This window comes from Haemaphysalis longicornis, unplaced genomic scaffold (assembly GCF_048455015.1).
Source record: "Haemaphysalis longicornis isolate Haplotype H1 unplaced genomic scaffold, Haemaphysalis longicornis Haplotype H1 scaffold_3, whole genome shotgun sequence".
NCBI classification, from domain to species: Eukaryota; Metazoa; Arthropoda; class Arachnida; order Ixodida; family Ixodidae; genus Haemaphysalis; species Haemaphysalis longicornis.
The window spans coordinates 34,206,023-34,221,853 of NW_027526335.1; the positions used below are offsets into that span (position 1 = coordinate 34,206,023).

The 15,831-nt window shown below is 48.4% G+C and overlaps 2 protein-coding genes across 6 annotated transcripts in view; one reads left to right on the forward strand and one right to left on the reverse strand.

The window, feature by feature from the left end:
• The window catches only part of LOC144174246 (choline/ethanolamine kinase), a 134,456-nt gene that overhangs the window by 106,085 nt on the left and 12,540 nt on the right, over positions 1–15,831 (reverse strand). The gene's annotated exons all lie outside the window — the stretch shown is intronic.
• Positions 1,452–15,831, forward strand: part of LOC144174245 (uncharacterized) — a 60,606-nt gene continuing 46,226 nt past the window's right edge. The window contains exon 1 of one of the 4 annotated variants that reach the window (XM_077702823.1): positions 1,452–2,689. In XM_077702823.1, the coding sequence (XP_077558949.1) occupies positions 2,670–2,689 (20 nt within the window). In that variant the 5' untranslated portion in view covers positions 1,452–2,669. Of the gene's footprint in view, positions 2,690–5,372; positions 5,483–10,785; positions 11,207–15,831 lie in introns of those variants that run through there. The other 3 variants (XM_077702825.1, XM_077702822.1, XM_077702821.1) reach the window with 3 other exon arrangements.

Consider the following 15,831-nt stretch of genomic DNA (forward strand, 5'->3'; position numbering starts at 1 on the left):
TACTTGTTAGTAGTTTTTACGCTTTACTTCTGTATCTTGCAGTAAAACTAGCATTTTCCTTTGTCTGCCCCCCTTACTCAATGTCCTACACAAAAGCCTGTAAATAAATAAATAAATAAATAAATAAATAAATAAATAAATAAATACACCTCAATTGCAGCCAATTGGCTTTAAAGGGGCCCTAAATAGGCTTCCGAAGGTCGCCATTTCAATCGCGCAATCGCTAGAGCACCCCTTCACGACAACGTGTACCAAATATTACACCTCTGCGTAAAGCAGGGGCCGCACAAACACGAAAAAAAGATTTCACTTTCTCTCCTGGCTCCCCAACCATACCTTGCCGCCACACTTGCGCGCTCTGACGCAGTTCTTTTCCCGCTCTGACGCGCCTCTATGACGCACGAGACACTGCCCAGTGCGGCGCCGCGAACGCGAACCACAGCGACAGCGCTCACCGTGCAACCGGAATCTGGTAGGCGGAGCATGTGCGTCGAGTGCTAAAAAAAAAAAAAAGCGCGCGCAGGGCTTGGCGCAGCCAATGACTGCAATTACATCAAGGAGGGTGATGGATTGCCCTGTTTCTCTCGGTGGTCTTGCGCCGGGTCGATGACGTCGCGGCTTCCGCAGTGCTTCGGAGGAGCTACTAGAGGAGGAGAGCCCCAGGCCTTATGGGTGGCCCCTTTTAATGAGCGATAACTCGGCTAATACTTAACGAATTTAAACAATTTTTGCGGGATGACGTTCCTTGGATAGTATCCAGTGACTGCGCACGCAAAATCGTAACATTTGGCAGCCTATTTAGGGCCCCTTTAAAAAGAAGAAAATCTGCATTCTTCCTGCTGATGAAGATGGGAATGTTTCCAATGATATAATTGGGATTTCTTTCCTTCTGGAAATGTCGAATTGCACTCCGCCACGCAGAACCGCCGTGTCACAGGAACTTGTTTTGCAGGGAGCAGGTTGCGTAAGTTCGCGTAAGATCACTACATGAGTGCATTCATGCTGAAGTTTGTTTCCCAAGTAATACTTCGCTTCTAATATTTCCTGCAGTCTTGATTTTTTTTTGCGAAATAAATATTTAACTGTTGCTCCAAGTTCTATAAGAAAGAAATGGCTCGTGGCCAGTGGGCATGATTCCCGCCTTAGAATGAGGAAGGCGCGCGTGTTATAGAACTGGCAACACAATTTTGTTTTTCAGATGTGTGCTAACGCCCGCGCGTCGTAGAAACCGGCGATGGACACGCGGTGGTGCACACAAGACGACAGACACGCGCCGAGAAAAATACCCATTGACAGCTGTCGCTAAAAAGCCACCGCCTCTCGCACGACCAAAGAAATGAGGGAACTCGCAAACGTCGATATGCAATGATGCTGCGGGAAGAGGTCAACTTCGAGAGTCTATATCCTGCAACGGCCCCTCTCCGCTCCGTAGTTTCTTTCTGTTGATAGGAAGGGGGGGGGAGGGGGGGACTCTAAATCTGCCTATCATCAAATGGGTAGGCTACGTACCAAGTTGGTGTGACTTCGTGTTCCGTCCTAAACACGACGGGCAGCCGTTCTGCAAAACCCCGAAGTTCTGCCGCCTGGGCGTCGCACGGACGCCTGTTGTCCGAGCAACAGGGACATGTAGCCTTGAAGTCCTCTTGCAGGCTTTGGATCTTTGGATCACTTCTTAGGTACGTGTTCAGGGCTCCAACTCTCGACACATGGGGGGCATAGGGCATCGCCCTGGCCGCCCTCCCGATATTCATCGGTGGACGCACGGCCCCCTCTACAAGAAACTCTCGGACTATGTTTGTGAAACTTGGCTCTATAGTTTCCTGTAGCGCATGAAGCCACCCGCATCATGTCGTTTTTTTTTTCTTTCTTCTGTTTCTGTGACGTACCTATATCCTATCTTGCACATAGTCTGTTCGTGTTTTTTATGCCCCGCGGCAAAATGGCGCACTACATAAAAAAAAAAAAAACGAACGAAGCTACCAGAAGATTATGTATGTACTTCAAAAGAATGGACATTTTGGGCGAGTCGGTGCTGGCTGAACACCTCGAAGGGGCAGCACAAGAGACGAACACGCGAGGCGGGAAATCGACCTGACAGCGCTGCAATTCGGGCAGGACGGACCAGCGCTGTTCTATCTGCTTCGTCAGGCCCTGCGTATTCGTCACTTGCGCTGCCCCTTCAAGAGGAAAGATCACGCAAAGCACGCCCACGGCACACCAAAGTTATTTTTAAAAAAATTTAATCAATTCCTTGTTTACGTGTTTTTATTGTTTTATTGTTGTTGCTGTTTATTTTGCCATCTTTCATGTTGACCCCCTGTCCTCTTAGATCTACCATGTACGGTTTTTATCGGCGCTCCACAAAAAAGTGCCAACAAATGGCAGTACGGGTATCGCGCTTTATGGGCTGCCCGAGGCTATCTCAAGTGTTGTCCCCCCTAGCGTGTATTTAGGAGGAGAGGAAACACTCGAAAAGCGATTGGGTGCTTCCAGAGAACACCCCTCAGAAACCCTCCACAAGAGATGCAGAAACGTCTTGGCTCTCCGCGTCATACTGCAGTCAAATGTGCCACTCCTGACTCTCCAAATGGTCGAGACAACAAAACAAGTGAAACGAAAAGGCGGAATTTTTATTTTTTAAGGACGGATACCCATTACGATACCGGCAGATGAGAGAAAGATGCTTCATGTAAGTAAATAGAACATACTATGCGGACGGCGGTGTTCCGTGTTGACCCAACATGTTGTTCAAGCAATCTGCGCACCGTCCGCCAGAACAGAATTCAGACCATGCGGAGAGCGCATCGCGCGCAGCTGGCAACAGAGCTGGGTCAGCACGTGTTCGAGATCCTCGACGTCATCGGAGTGAGGTGCGAGTACTATAATGAGGTCTAAGAGCAAATAAGTCGTGATAGAGCCCCGCTGAACGTGAGGTCGCAGAGAACACAGGGCAGATGAGTCACCGGATGAGTCTATTTGCATCGCAAGGAACTTTATACTTTTGTTGAGTTTCGCTTTGATCAGAGTTTGCGTAGTTCTTTTGGGTGAAGTAGGTAGTTTCAGTTATTAAAGGAATGGCAAACTTTCGAAGTTTTCAGTGCGGTCAGGCAGGCAGTTGACCAGCCCAATTGTCTTTAAACACATACATACATACATACATACATACATACATACATACATACATACATACATACATACATACATACATACATACATACATACAAACAAACATGGTGTTACGACGATAATTGGAACACTTTTATTTTTTTCCCTGAGCGAACCGCTGCTTGGTTCGTATTCAAACTTCACACGAAGGTCGCATTTGGCAGTCTACTATTTTGTTTGAGACCGGGAACAACGACAGTACTTACCTGCTTATTCTGAAAATATATAAAAATGATTATCGCCTATGGGAAAATGGCGGCCGATTTGGTCGTGCGAGCCAGTGCAAGCTGATTTTGGAAAGACGGCGCCACCTGGGGTATGCAGGGCGAAACGGGTGATGAAGATTCACGCTCCTTCTATGGCAGGAAGGAGCCAAATGGGGCAGCAGGCGATCAGAAAATAAAGCAGGTTTTGTGATCGTCTGCTACTTCACTTGACTCCTTCCAGGGTAGTGAGCCAAACGAGGTAGCAGACGATCAGAAAATGCGAAAGAAGGGAAGAAACAAATTCAACGTTTATTGGCCGCGATGAACCGTGTTAATATTTTATTATGATTGGCATCAGCTGTTATGTACCTATTTGTGATCATCCTAAACTAGGAGGAGGAGGAACAAACGTTTATTTTACATATTTAGAGCAGATGGGCGGCCGCCTTAGTCCAGGTAGCCGCGTGCTGTCGCTGCTCGGGTGGTCCGCTGGATCAGGCTTTGCTGGTCCTGCAGGTCCGAGCTGGTCAGCGCGCATTCCCACTGCTCGAGAGTAGGTGTGGGGGGTGGGGAGGGGTGGTGTGGGCAGAATAATACGAGGGGGGGGTTGTGTCTGGGGTGTGGCAGTCACGGCAGTTATAGGTGAAACGGCTGGGGGAGATATGGGAGAGGATGGTGCCGTTGTAGAACGTATTTGTTTGGAGACGTCGCCAGATGCGGGATTCTTCGTTGGTGAGTGCAGGGTGTGGGGGAGGGTATTCTCGGCGGGTGTGGCGATAGTGCGCTAAGATGTCGAAGTAGGTGGCTGGTAGTGGGTGTAGCGTGTCAGTCAGGGTGTCCAAGTCGCCCGGCCTCGTCGGGAGTGCCCGGAAGTGAAGTTCGCGGGCCGCAGCATGGGCTGCTTCGTTCCCGGGGAGGGAGGCATGACCTGGGGTCCAAACGATGGTCACGTTAGGACGTGATACTACGGCTTGTAGAAGCTTGAGGGCAGGTAGAGGAATTCTTCCAAGGAGGTATCTTCGACAGGCTTGCTGCGAGTCCGTGATAATTGTGAGGTAGTTGCACGTTGCTGTATGCATTGCTAGGGCTATTGCAGTAGCTTCCGGTGCAGATGGGGAGAGGTGGCGGTATGTGGCCGCAGTGTATAAGGTGCCGTTGGTGTCGGTGACCACTAGGGTTGAGTGGGAAGTTGAGTGAGCGATGTCGGTGTAGCGGGTGTCGTTGTCCGATGAGTACTTCTTATGTAGGTAGTGAACACGAGCGTTGCGACGTCCTTTGTTGTACTCGGGATGCATATGTCGTGGAATGGGGGTGACTTTGATGGTGGCCCCCGAATATGAGGTGGTATCGGCTGTAGTGCTTCGTGGGGTTCTGGTGTAGGACGGCCTAAATTCTGGAGGACTGTGCGGCCTGTTGGGGTGAGCGTAAGGCGAGAGAGTTGGCTGGTTCTTTGGGCTTCTATAAGTTCGGAGAGCGAATTATGTATGCCAAGTTGAAGGAGCTTGTTGGTGGGAGTGAAAGCCGGTAGTCCCAGGGCTATCTTGTAGGCTCGACGGATGAGAGCATCCAATTTGGAGTGTTCTTGGGGTCGGAGTTGGACATAGGGAGTGCCATATGTAAGCCTGCTGAGCTAGGAACCAAAAATATTTTTGCTCGTCTGCTACCTCATTTGGCTCCTTCCTACCGTGAACCCCATCGCCCGTTTCGTTCTGCATACCCCAGGTGGCGCCGTCGTTCCAAGATCAGCTGGATTGATTGATTGATTGATTGATTGTAGGGTTTAACGCGCCGACGCAACGCAGGCGATGAGGCGCGCCGTAGTGGAGGGCTCCGGATTAATTTTGACCACCTGGGGATCTTTAACGTGCGCCGAAATCTCGTACACACGGGCGTTTTTGCTTTTCGCCCCCATCAGAAAAGCGGCCGCCGCGGCCGGGAATCGAACCCGCGACCTCGTGCTCAGCAGCGCAACGCCTTAGCCACTGAGCCACCGCGGCGGGTCAAGATCAGCTGGCACTGGCTCGCACGTGCAACTAGACTCTAGTCCAACGGTCCAAATCGGCCGCCATTTTCCCATAGGCGAAAATCGTTTCTGTTTTCAGAATAAGCAGGTAAGTACCGTCGTTGTTCCCGGTGCAACGTTCGAACATAGGCCTTTTGCCGCAGCAATCGTTCTTTTCTAACGCTAATTTAGAACTGAAATTAAGTGCGACCTGTGCGTAAGGTTTACAGTGTAACGTTCCACCGGGAGTTTGTTTAACGCTATCCATCGAAGCGTTTGTTACGTCCCGCAAAGGGGCTCACCGAGACAAAACAGACAAAATAAAAACGAGGGAAAGAATCGTCTAGTGCGGTGTAATCCGATCTATCGCCGGGACTGGGCAGCTCCTCATTTCAGTGAGACGTGGCCCAGTCAGTCTCGTAACTGCCAAACGCGCCTGCCGTATCGGGGCTCGTCGCTAGAGACGCTGTAACTGCAAATTCACTCTGAACGAGCGGCTGTGTCAATGACGCGCTTCCCAACGATAACTATAGAACTGCGACGTTTGAGTAGTGTTTAAAATAGGCTTTTTAAAAAACCGTACCATTTCGTGTTTCTCGAATGCTAATTTAGGGCTGCTATTATATAGGTGCGACGTTCGGTTATACAGCTTAGAGCTGTATTTTAGCCGTAGTAATTATGCTTTCCCGACGCCGACTTAGACCTGTAAGTGCGGCGTTCGAGTTAAGTTGAGACCATGGAGTCTATATATTTACGTTGGTACCCGCGCTTTTATCCTTTCATCGCTGTCGCTTTATCGTCGAGGGTAACGTTTTTATATATTCATTTCCGTGTTTTAATAAAGAATGAGGCCTCGATCCTAAGGTACATGGGGGCCCATATCAAAACCCCAGGTTGGAACGCCACATTGTCCAAACATGCTCCCGGATACCAGATTGGCTGCACTAGATAGGTGTATACAGAAAGGTTCTTCGGGGAGTGATGGGACACAAACAGCATTCAATCATCAGAACAGGATCTGGCAGTGTGGGTGTAGTATTCGGCTAAAACCCCCCGAATGAACCGACAACCAAACGCATGGCCCTCAGTCTCATCTGCCATGCCGGCGGTCCTGTCAGCGGTACAGCAGAGGGGGCCAACTATCTCTGGGCACGGACAGGGCGCTACTGGACCCGCCGCCGTGGCTGAAACCTTGTGCCACGGAGCCCAAAAATGCGCGTTCGATTCTTGGCCGCAGAGGCCGCTTTTCAATTGGAGCCGAAAATCGAAAACGCATGTGTTTTGAAATTCCGTCGCACGTAGGAAATCCCCGGACAGTCAAGATTAATCCGGAGCCCTCCACCACGGTGAGCCCTGTCTTCGCCGCATGAAACACCCTTTTTTTTTTTGGCCGTTTTTTGTTGTTGGTGTTACGGATGCCGGACGCCGGCTTTTTCTCTCTAAGGGCCATTCAAGGCTTTCGCCTCAAAAGGTAAGAGCAAAGTACTCGATAGAGGTGGAGTCTGTTGGAGAAAGGCAAGTAGGCGAACGTGCTGTGGGAAACATCGGAATGGGCAGTCGGAATACCCTGTAGGAGGCACACTGGCTGGTTTGATTTGCCGAGTATGCGTAAAAGCCTGGCTAGTTGAAAATAGTTCATCTTTGTACCTCGCAAAACGGGGCAATAGAGGCCAACACACGCAACGCGGTTCACCAACTAACCTCATTATATATAAAAAAAGAAACCGGGACTTACAAGAGTGTCTTCCGTGTGGATAAGAAATGGTAGCTAGGCGAAACCCGGAGAACAAGAAAATAAATTACTCAAGGCACTTAAGCCTGCTTGCGTGCTTTACTAGCGAAATCATTATGGCTTCCCGTGGCGATACTCTTCAAAGACTTCTGCACCGCTACATCGTGTTTGCGTCAATCTCTTCGCTTCCGCTTCTCCGTCTCTTTGCGGGAATCACTTTGGGAGGCACACTGACGACACCTGACACCACAGCTTTCCCAGAAACAAAGTTCCCAGTAGGTGGCGTGCACTTACTCTACCCGCATTCTGTCACGTCCACCTGCCACGCAATGCGACGTCAGCAGTGCGCGCACTGGGGCAACTCTTTTTTTCACCGCTGGCAAGGTAACGGGGTAGCGCGATAGTAACGCAGTCGAATACTTCTCTGGGTACCTGGGTTGAATTCCTATATGAACTCAAATGTCTTTTTCTATTTAATCTTTACAGAAGGAAGGAAGGAATAGTATAGGAAAGGCAGGGAGGTTAACCAGAATACTGTCCGGTTGGCTACCCTACCCAGGGGGGAGGCGATATGGGAAATGAAAGGGAAAGAAAGGACAGCGGTACATATTAAAGGAGCAAATGAGAGAAAGAAAAGTAGAAAAAACACAAGGCGTGTGCGTTGTTTGTACCGCCTTTAATCTTAACAGAGACGGCTATTTTCTGTACCGGAAAGCAACAACAGCAGCAACTTCAAGAACAACCCCGGTTCCTCGCCTTTCGCCTTAAAAACAAGAAAATGGGCTCCAATTCACGCTTGAAAACCTATCCTTAACGCATGTTTGCCGTACGACCACTTAATTCCGTCAGTTGCGGGTTACCCAGAATGTGCTGTCGAACAATTAAGTTAATCAATCCATGCGAAGGCAGTGCGCAATTGACACGAAAACAGGCCCAAAACAACTGTCGCTGGCGGACAAAGCGGTATGGCTTTGTCCGCACAAGCACGAAAGGTTCAAGGCCCCGCCATGAACACGTGCACAGCCAGTTGCCGACCACGTGGACGGCACCGGCCGGAAAGATGCGGCAAGTATAGCACAAAGAAGGGAGAATAAGAGGCGGGTGGTCTATATATAGAACGAGCAGCTCGGAACCTCGCAAGTAGGTTTGTCACCAGGGCCCTTGTATGCAGTGCCGGGTAACTGCAGTATTTAGCGTTATTAATCGGCACACGGCAGTTAGTTACTGAATGGCGTTGTTACCAACAGTTTTGCTGCTCTCCTACTTTTGTTGTTCAGGATCACTGCAGGCTTTTTTTTTTTTCTCTAAATCACAAAGAGAGTTCGCCCTCCGCAACCAGTTCCTTTTACTCCAGCATAAACCTGAATAAGCTCGCTTTGCCAGGAATAAATACAGACGGTAATGATGATAATCATTTCATTTATTTATTTGCTTTATTATGATTTTATTCATTTTGGGCGGTTCTACAACAGGTGTGACGTTCCCTCGTTTGCGGTCTTTTTTTTCTTGGCATGTGGCGCTTTTGGTTGGTGCAGCCTCAGTTCTTGGCTGTTCGTCCTCGTGGGAAAGTGCTGGTACAAAAACTCATACGTAGTAACACGTCTGCTTCCAGCCGCTCGAAACTTCGCCTTTCCTGGCATAAATGACATTTTATTGTTGGACACAATGCAGCGCTTGCAAGCGCTGACTGTATACCTAGCGGCAGAAACTCCGTACGAAGAGCTTTAATACAGCTCAACTGGGATGAGAGTGCAGCATTCAGTCAGCCCCGCACCCATCTCGGGGTTCAGCCCTTCCCAAAACATTTTGTGCATTCCCATTTTCAAACACTGTTGTTTCAAGTACGAAGTCTGCGGCTTGAAGTCATAATACGACGCGTTATGTTTGCGAGAAACATCGAGACGCAGCGTTACGCGATCTCTGAAATTTCGGAGACTAAACTAGATGCCCTAAACGCAAGGGGGGGGGGGGGGGGGGGCTGTTCAGCTCGATAATATTTATAACAACGCAAACAACAACGGCATGCCTTTTACAGCTGCGCTCCGGGCAGCTGCCGCGAACCAGGGCAGAAAGCGAAGGCCAGCGACGATTTCCAAAGTAAGGCTTGAAATTTTAGCTGCGGCGCGGTCTGCGTTAGTAAATACAGCGCTGAAATACGAGCGTCGCGCTGAATGGGCATCAAAATATCCCGGTCACGTTTTAGTTGTGCCGTTTTGCGACTCCAGTTGTTAACATTGCGTGTGAAAAGTCATGTCCCGAAGTCTGCTGTGGTGGTCCGGGAAAGTAATGCTAGGCTGACTTGGACGAAACTATTTTTTGTACATTGAAGAAAAAAATTGCAGAAACTCACAAGTGGATTCCGGAATCGACGGGTAAATAACGAGCTACTCTGCTTTACACCGAGACTCTTTAAAGTCGGCTTCACTATTTCACAACTATGTATTTTGGGAAGACATCTTTCTAGGCGCCAAATAGCAGTTTGATACCGAAGCAAGCCCAAGGGCCTTTTTAATAAATACCTCCATAGGCCCTTGTGTATCCATGTGACTGGAGCGCTATATACTAAGTATCTATGAAGTTGGTTCGACAACTTGCTTCCCTTGGACGACATTTTTAAGGAAAAATATGACAATTCTGATATCAATGTATGGAGACCCTAAGGCCTTTTAGTTCATTTTTTTTTTTACTGTGAAACACGTCTGACAAAACAAGCCTTGCAAAGAGCCAGATGGGTTTCTTAACTAAGTGTACGCAGAAATTTTTTAGAATTTAATAAAATCTCCTGAGGAGGGCTTGGGTTCCAGCAAAGCATTTTTAAATCATGGAATAAGCCCCTCTAGTGTGATTATGAAAGCAATCTCAAACCGCTAGAGCCACCACAGACAGCTTTCTAATCCCGCTGGGTGCAACCCGAGTACGAATCGCGTTGCAACACGAGTGCAATCTGACGGCGGGCGCGTGCGCAGAAGAAAGCAAGAAACGAGCAAAAAAGGAATCAGAGTTATCGCAGACGGAAGCTATCTTCGCCGCAGAACGCTAACGTAGCCTCTGCAGTATTTTTTTTTTCTACTACACGATAAAGCCGACACGGCGTACATAAGCGTTAGGGAGCGCTATCTAGCGCATTCGGCTCTTGATGCCCGTGCATTACGTATATATGATATCGTCACATTGCGTAGTCATAATGACGCTTCCTCCGTGGACAGCGGGAATTCGCGGTGTGCGGATAAAACCCTCGTGACGGCTTGCGGGGCGCAGCTTTGACAAGGATTAATGCGACTGCATGCACCATCCTTCTGGGTGCCATGCAACAGCAGAGGAGATGTGGCACGTGATCCGCCGCGCGTGCAGAATGAACCGTGCCAGGGATGAACGCTGCACGAAGCACGTACCACGCCGCGTGTTCGGTTTCTCGTCAGAGAGGGCGACGCATCAGACGACGCTTGCGACGTCGCGACGAGCGGAAGCGATATCAGGAGGCGCGGTCGCGCGAGCGGCGTTCAAGCTCTGGAAAGCGGAGCGAACGTGGGTTTCTTTTCAAAGGAGCCATGAAGAGAAAACAAAAGTTTGTTTTATTCGAAAGATTGGGTGTTTCATAGTACCCTAAGCGCTTTCCCGGAAGCAAATGATGCTTTATTCGCTGAGAAATAAGGCAATTTAAGCCAAAATTTTAAATCTCCCGCTAAATTGCACATTTCGTGACGTGAACAATGGCGTAATACGAGCCGGTCCATGAAACAGATACTTAGTATGTCGACTCCCTATAGCACCCACACGCGGGAATCAAACAAGAACCGGAAATCGTGCCGAAACCGAGACGGTGGCCATTTTAAAAATACTAGTAAAACCTAGTGCACCCGCAGCTCTAGTCATGGAATCGCCTGATCCGGGGAACAAAACTCTCGCCGAGAAGCTCGGGCTTGCATTTAACAACCTCACACCACTTGAACGCTCAATGCTTCCAAGTGCACGAGCGGCAGGAGTTGTGGGATACGCGGCTGGACCGAAAAGCGACCATTCCGCGATAGCCACAACAGACGAACGCCCAGCCGTCGGCACCGCTGCCTCGTCAGTCCCGTCGAGACGGACGAATACAGACTGGTACGTATGTGCCTTATTTTTATTAAGGTTAATAATAGTTCAATTTCAGTAGCAGTATCGCTTATACCAGTTGGCCGGTGTCGTGTATGGAAAGCCGCTCAAGCGAGCTCTCTGCTGCGACCAGAAAGATACGAGCGTCAATGCGCGGTGTGTACGGCATTTTTTTCCCCCCAAGGTCAGAGCGCTTTGACGGCGATTTGACGAAGTCGGCGACGAGCGCCAGCATGTCCCAGGAGTGAGCTAACGTAAGGGTCCCTGCCGTAATCACTTTCTCGGAAATGAAGCGAGCACACTCGTACTTCCTTTAGCTCTCTTTCTCCTCCGTTTGCAAAGTTCACAAAACGTAGCCACTTGCTTCGCCGAGGTTCGTCGTTGGGCAGCACATGAAAGGAGATCTCCTCACCGGCGGGGATGTTGCACTCCCTCGACGATTTGCTCGTACTACATGGGCATTTCAAAACGTAGCAACGAAATTTCATTGTAAAGTACTCGAACAAACTGAAGTTTTCAGTGGTTGTAAACGGGAAACGAGCTCCTAACAATAGCAGTAAGCCAACACCATTCCGAAACTGCGATGACTGTCACTATCTCGTCGCTGCTTGCTGTTCCTTACTCCCCTCGTTTCTATTTTTACCTTTGATGGTTGGCGATATGACGGCCAACCTCCTGTGAAAGGATTACGATACCAAGCAAGGTCGCGGCTGTGCGTGCTGGGACGGTTCGTTGGCCCCGAAGAGCCTCGAACTCGAAAATTCGTCTGCGCGACGGCGGCGACGGCGAGATGTCGAGTTCGGCTGGCGGTAGTTTCGTACGCATTGGCGTACACGCTTGCGTGTTTATTCGGAACTTCGATCGTTTACCCCACCGTTCTTAGTGTCATAAAAGAGATGTGCAGTATGTTTAACGGGCATATAGCTCACTATGCAAACTGGTAAGCCCTGCCTATTGCGTTTGCTTTTGCCAGCCTCCACCAATCACAAAGCATTCTCGTGTGACATCATAGGTTCTGTTGCGGGAAATGAGCTGGTGGGTCGCATGGTCATTTCCTTTTTTCTAAATTATGTAGCTTATTTGAACGAAGTTTGTGTTAAAAGTGGTGTCAGTATGGTTCTAACGAGGCAATCTTTCGAATGAACCAAACTTGTGTTTTCTCTTCATGGCTCCTTTAAAGCGAAGATTTCTATGCCTCACTGATGGCGTTCCATGTCGCGCCAAAACGCACTGCAGAAAAGCCGACTTTACCCAATGGGTTTCACAAAACGTCGATGATGATAAGTGAAGGCACAACAAGCACATCAATAATAGAAAATGCTTCCCATGGTCGGAAGAACCGAACCTGGGACCCTCGCGTCACGAAGTCGACGCCTATCCGATTGCTGATTGATTGATTTATTGTAGGGTTTAACGCGCCGACGCAACGCAGGCGATGAGGCGCGCCGTAGTGGAGGGCTCCGGATTAATTTTGGCCACCTGGGGATCTTTAACCTGCGCCGAAATCTCGTACGCACGGGCGTTTTTGCTTTTCGCCTCCATTAGAAAAGCGGCCGCCGCGGCCGGTAATCGAACCCACGTCCTCGTGCTCAGCAGCACAACTTCTTAGCCACTGAGCCACCGTGGCGGGTCCATCCTGGCTATTTCTTTTCTTTATTGTGGGCCATTCTGACACGGTCGAAGCTTCGCGTTTTAACCATCTTTGTCTAAGAACCGGGCTGTGATTTTTTTTTTTTTTGAGTAGGTGGCGGAAACGTCGACGCGTTTCTTTGAAGCATAAATGTGCCGTTTTGTAAGAATTCCGGTGAGATAATCTCAAGGAAAGGGTTTCTGACGCCAATACGTAATTTTACAAGGACATCGGAGTATGATTATTTCAGAGAAATACTCCTGTTCGAACACCTCTTGCAATGTCGTACAGCTAATGGCAGCCTGGGACCGCTAGCCAAAACGAAAGACACTTTGGTACTGTGGTACAAATTGTTTGTGTATCTACGCTTAAAACAACGTTGCGTGCTTTTATTCGTAGAAAAATGAACTGAATTTTAGCGCGGCGAATGACAAAGCAACGCTCACGACCGAAACATGCTGGCTTGCAACCAGGAAAGTTTATTCCCAGTTCACAGCTTTTCCACGCTCTACTTCCGCATGACTCCAGAGGTTGTAATAGTTTGAAAACTGAAACTGAGTTTCACCTGATTTCTTCTGTGCCTTCGAGCAATTATCGGCGTTTTAACCCCCCCCCCCCCCCTAAAAATGTAGAATTTTCTTTACTGTTTGAGACAACGTAATGCAGAAAGTTCAACAATAGCTTGAGCTGGCCATTGCCATTTTCCTGCCAGTGCTAATACTTATACTAATTACTAATGCTGATCACGATGGAACTAATAATCTGATTGATTATTGCGGTATATTCCTTTTACGTATTGCTAACGTCTAGCTGGATAACGGCCTCCACAGTGGATTTTACGCACACCGTTGTAAACGCGCTACCCAGAAAAATAATAAAAAACAGGCGGATAATTTAATTATTTTAAGCTGGTTGCAAGGCGAGCACCATTAGGAACGAGGGCAGCGCTATATATTGAATTGAAGTTGCGTCAGTTTTGCCGGTGCAGAGCAACGGAAGGAAGTACATGAAATAAAGGTAATCGGAAAATTTTCCTACGCGCATTTTTTTTTTCATGCAATCAGCCGTCTCTCGAAATAGCGCATTAACTCTCAAAGCCGTCCCAAGCTTATTTACGCTATTTTTACGTCATATACAGCAATAAAACGCAATGCAAACCGAAAGAAGATCGGCCTACATTAGCATGGGCGTCAGTCCACAAGCTGGTTCAATAAAACGTGCTGTCGGGCTACTTGGTACATACTGAATGGGGGGACCTAGTGCAAAAAAGACGAGGACGGGAATGAGGACGAGGACGAAAAAAAAAAAAGACGGAGAACGGAGCCCGCCTGTCTCGTCCGCCACCGTCCTCGTCTTTTTTTGCGCTAGGCTCCACAAGCTGGCTTTCCCGCTGAGTAGGAGGTATTGCGGTGAAGCCACATTTATAGAAACTGGGGAGTGATCGCTTTGTGAATGTAACGTAACATATAATAATAACAATGTACCTGTTCGACATAACGCTTCTTTAGCAGTAACCAACCCCTCTTCCAATTTCGTAGGTGCGCGTGGGCTCTGGGAGTGAAGATTGAAAAATAAAACATGGCCGTAAATCAGTACTGAGGATTAAAACAGGGCCTCGTGGGTTTCTGAAACGGGAGTCATCACCTCTACATCACAATTTTTTTGGCAGGTAAAAAAGCTAAAATAAATTTCGAGTTAAGAATGCTAACCGATGCAAAGCACGCTGGTGGGGGGGTTCTGTGTCTTTAATACAAATGCCACAGGCATTGTAGCCGCTTGTTGCATAACCCACGCGAGACGCGAATCACGAATGTGTTTGCCAATCTGCAATAAAGGAACTAAACTTCCCCGTACCGTAATCTCGAGCCAACCTACGGCAAATGACCACGCTTGGTTTGCAGAGGGTGATATGCCGCCTGTAAATGCTACTAATTCTGATACCTTTATTCGCACTCAGGGCAGGTACAACCAGGGGCACAGGGCCGCAAAAGGCAGAACTGCCCATACCAATGAGGCATGCGTACCCAAATGTCGTTTGTTGCTCTCTTCGTGCACGTCTGCTTACTCCGCTATTATTTTTAACGGCGGAGCTGTTGTACAAACCGTAAGTTCGCCGTTGCAGAAAAAAATACCGAGGAAATGCGGAGCGCTCGTGAGCGCGTCTTCGGCGACCGCCGAGCGTTCCCGCCGCGCGCACTGGAAAAAAAAAAGAAAACTCTGGTTGATTCCTCTGATTGAAAAATAGAGCGCGACTTGGACAACTACAGTAAAGAAGGACGACGGGACAAGCGCTCACTTGCAACTAACATTTATTGAAGCATCGTCTCATATTTATATATGTATCATTAGGAGCATGCGCACTAGGGTACACTAAATGGAAGGCATCAAGCAGAGGACACGATCAAAGGGACGTTTTCAAAAACTCGAACTCGCTGGCACGCAAAAGCACAGATGTATCGCTGACGAACTTGTCCACTTTCTGCTTAATATAAAACGCTTCCAAGAGCTCCCTCGCCACTGACAGAACTGACAGGCCTGCAATCTTCGCAATTCGCTGGTAAATGTGTGCGCGTATTATTGTTAAGAGAACTATGCTCGCGTGCCCGGTCATTCACACACTCTTAACAAAAAAGCTCGTAAAAGGGTAGTAACGGCTGTATTTACTAACTCCTTACGGAGTTTACTACCTCCCAGAACGGTAGGTAGGTCCTACCACTAAGTGTGGAACCGAGACCGTGCACTTAGTAACTGCTGCTGGTTTGATACTAACATTCACTGAAGTAACAAATTCTATGAATTATTGAACATAATAACTACAGCTCTTTTTTTACACCAAATCACGATTAAAAAGTTTTTGCAAATCCACATGCTGTCTTGTATATTCTCACATTAAAGTGCATAATTCTAAAATAATCGCTAAAATATTTGAATTTGACGACAGGCCCACCGACTCTCTTAGGGGTTCTTTCCGCTGCTGGCTATAAAAGCAAGAAGAGCAGATGTA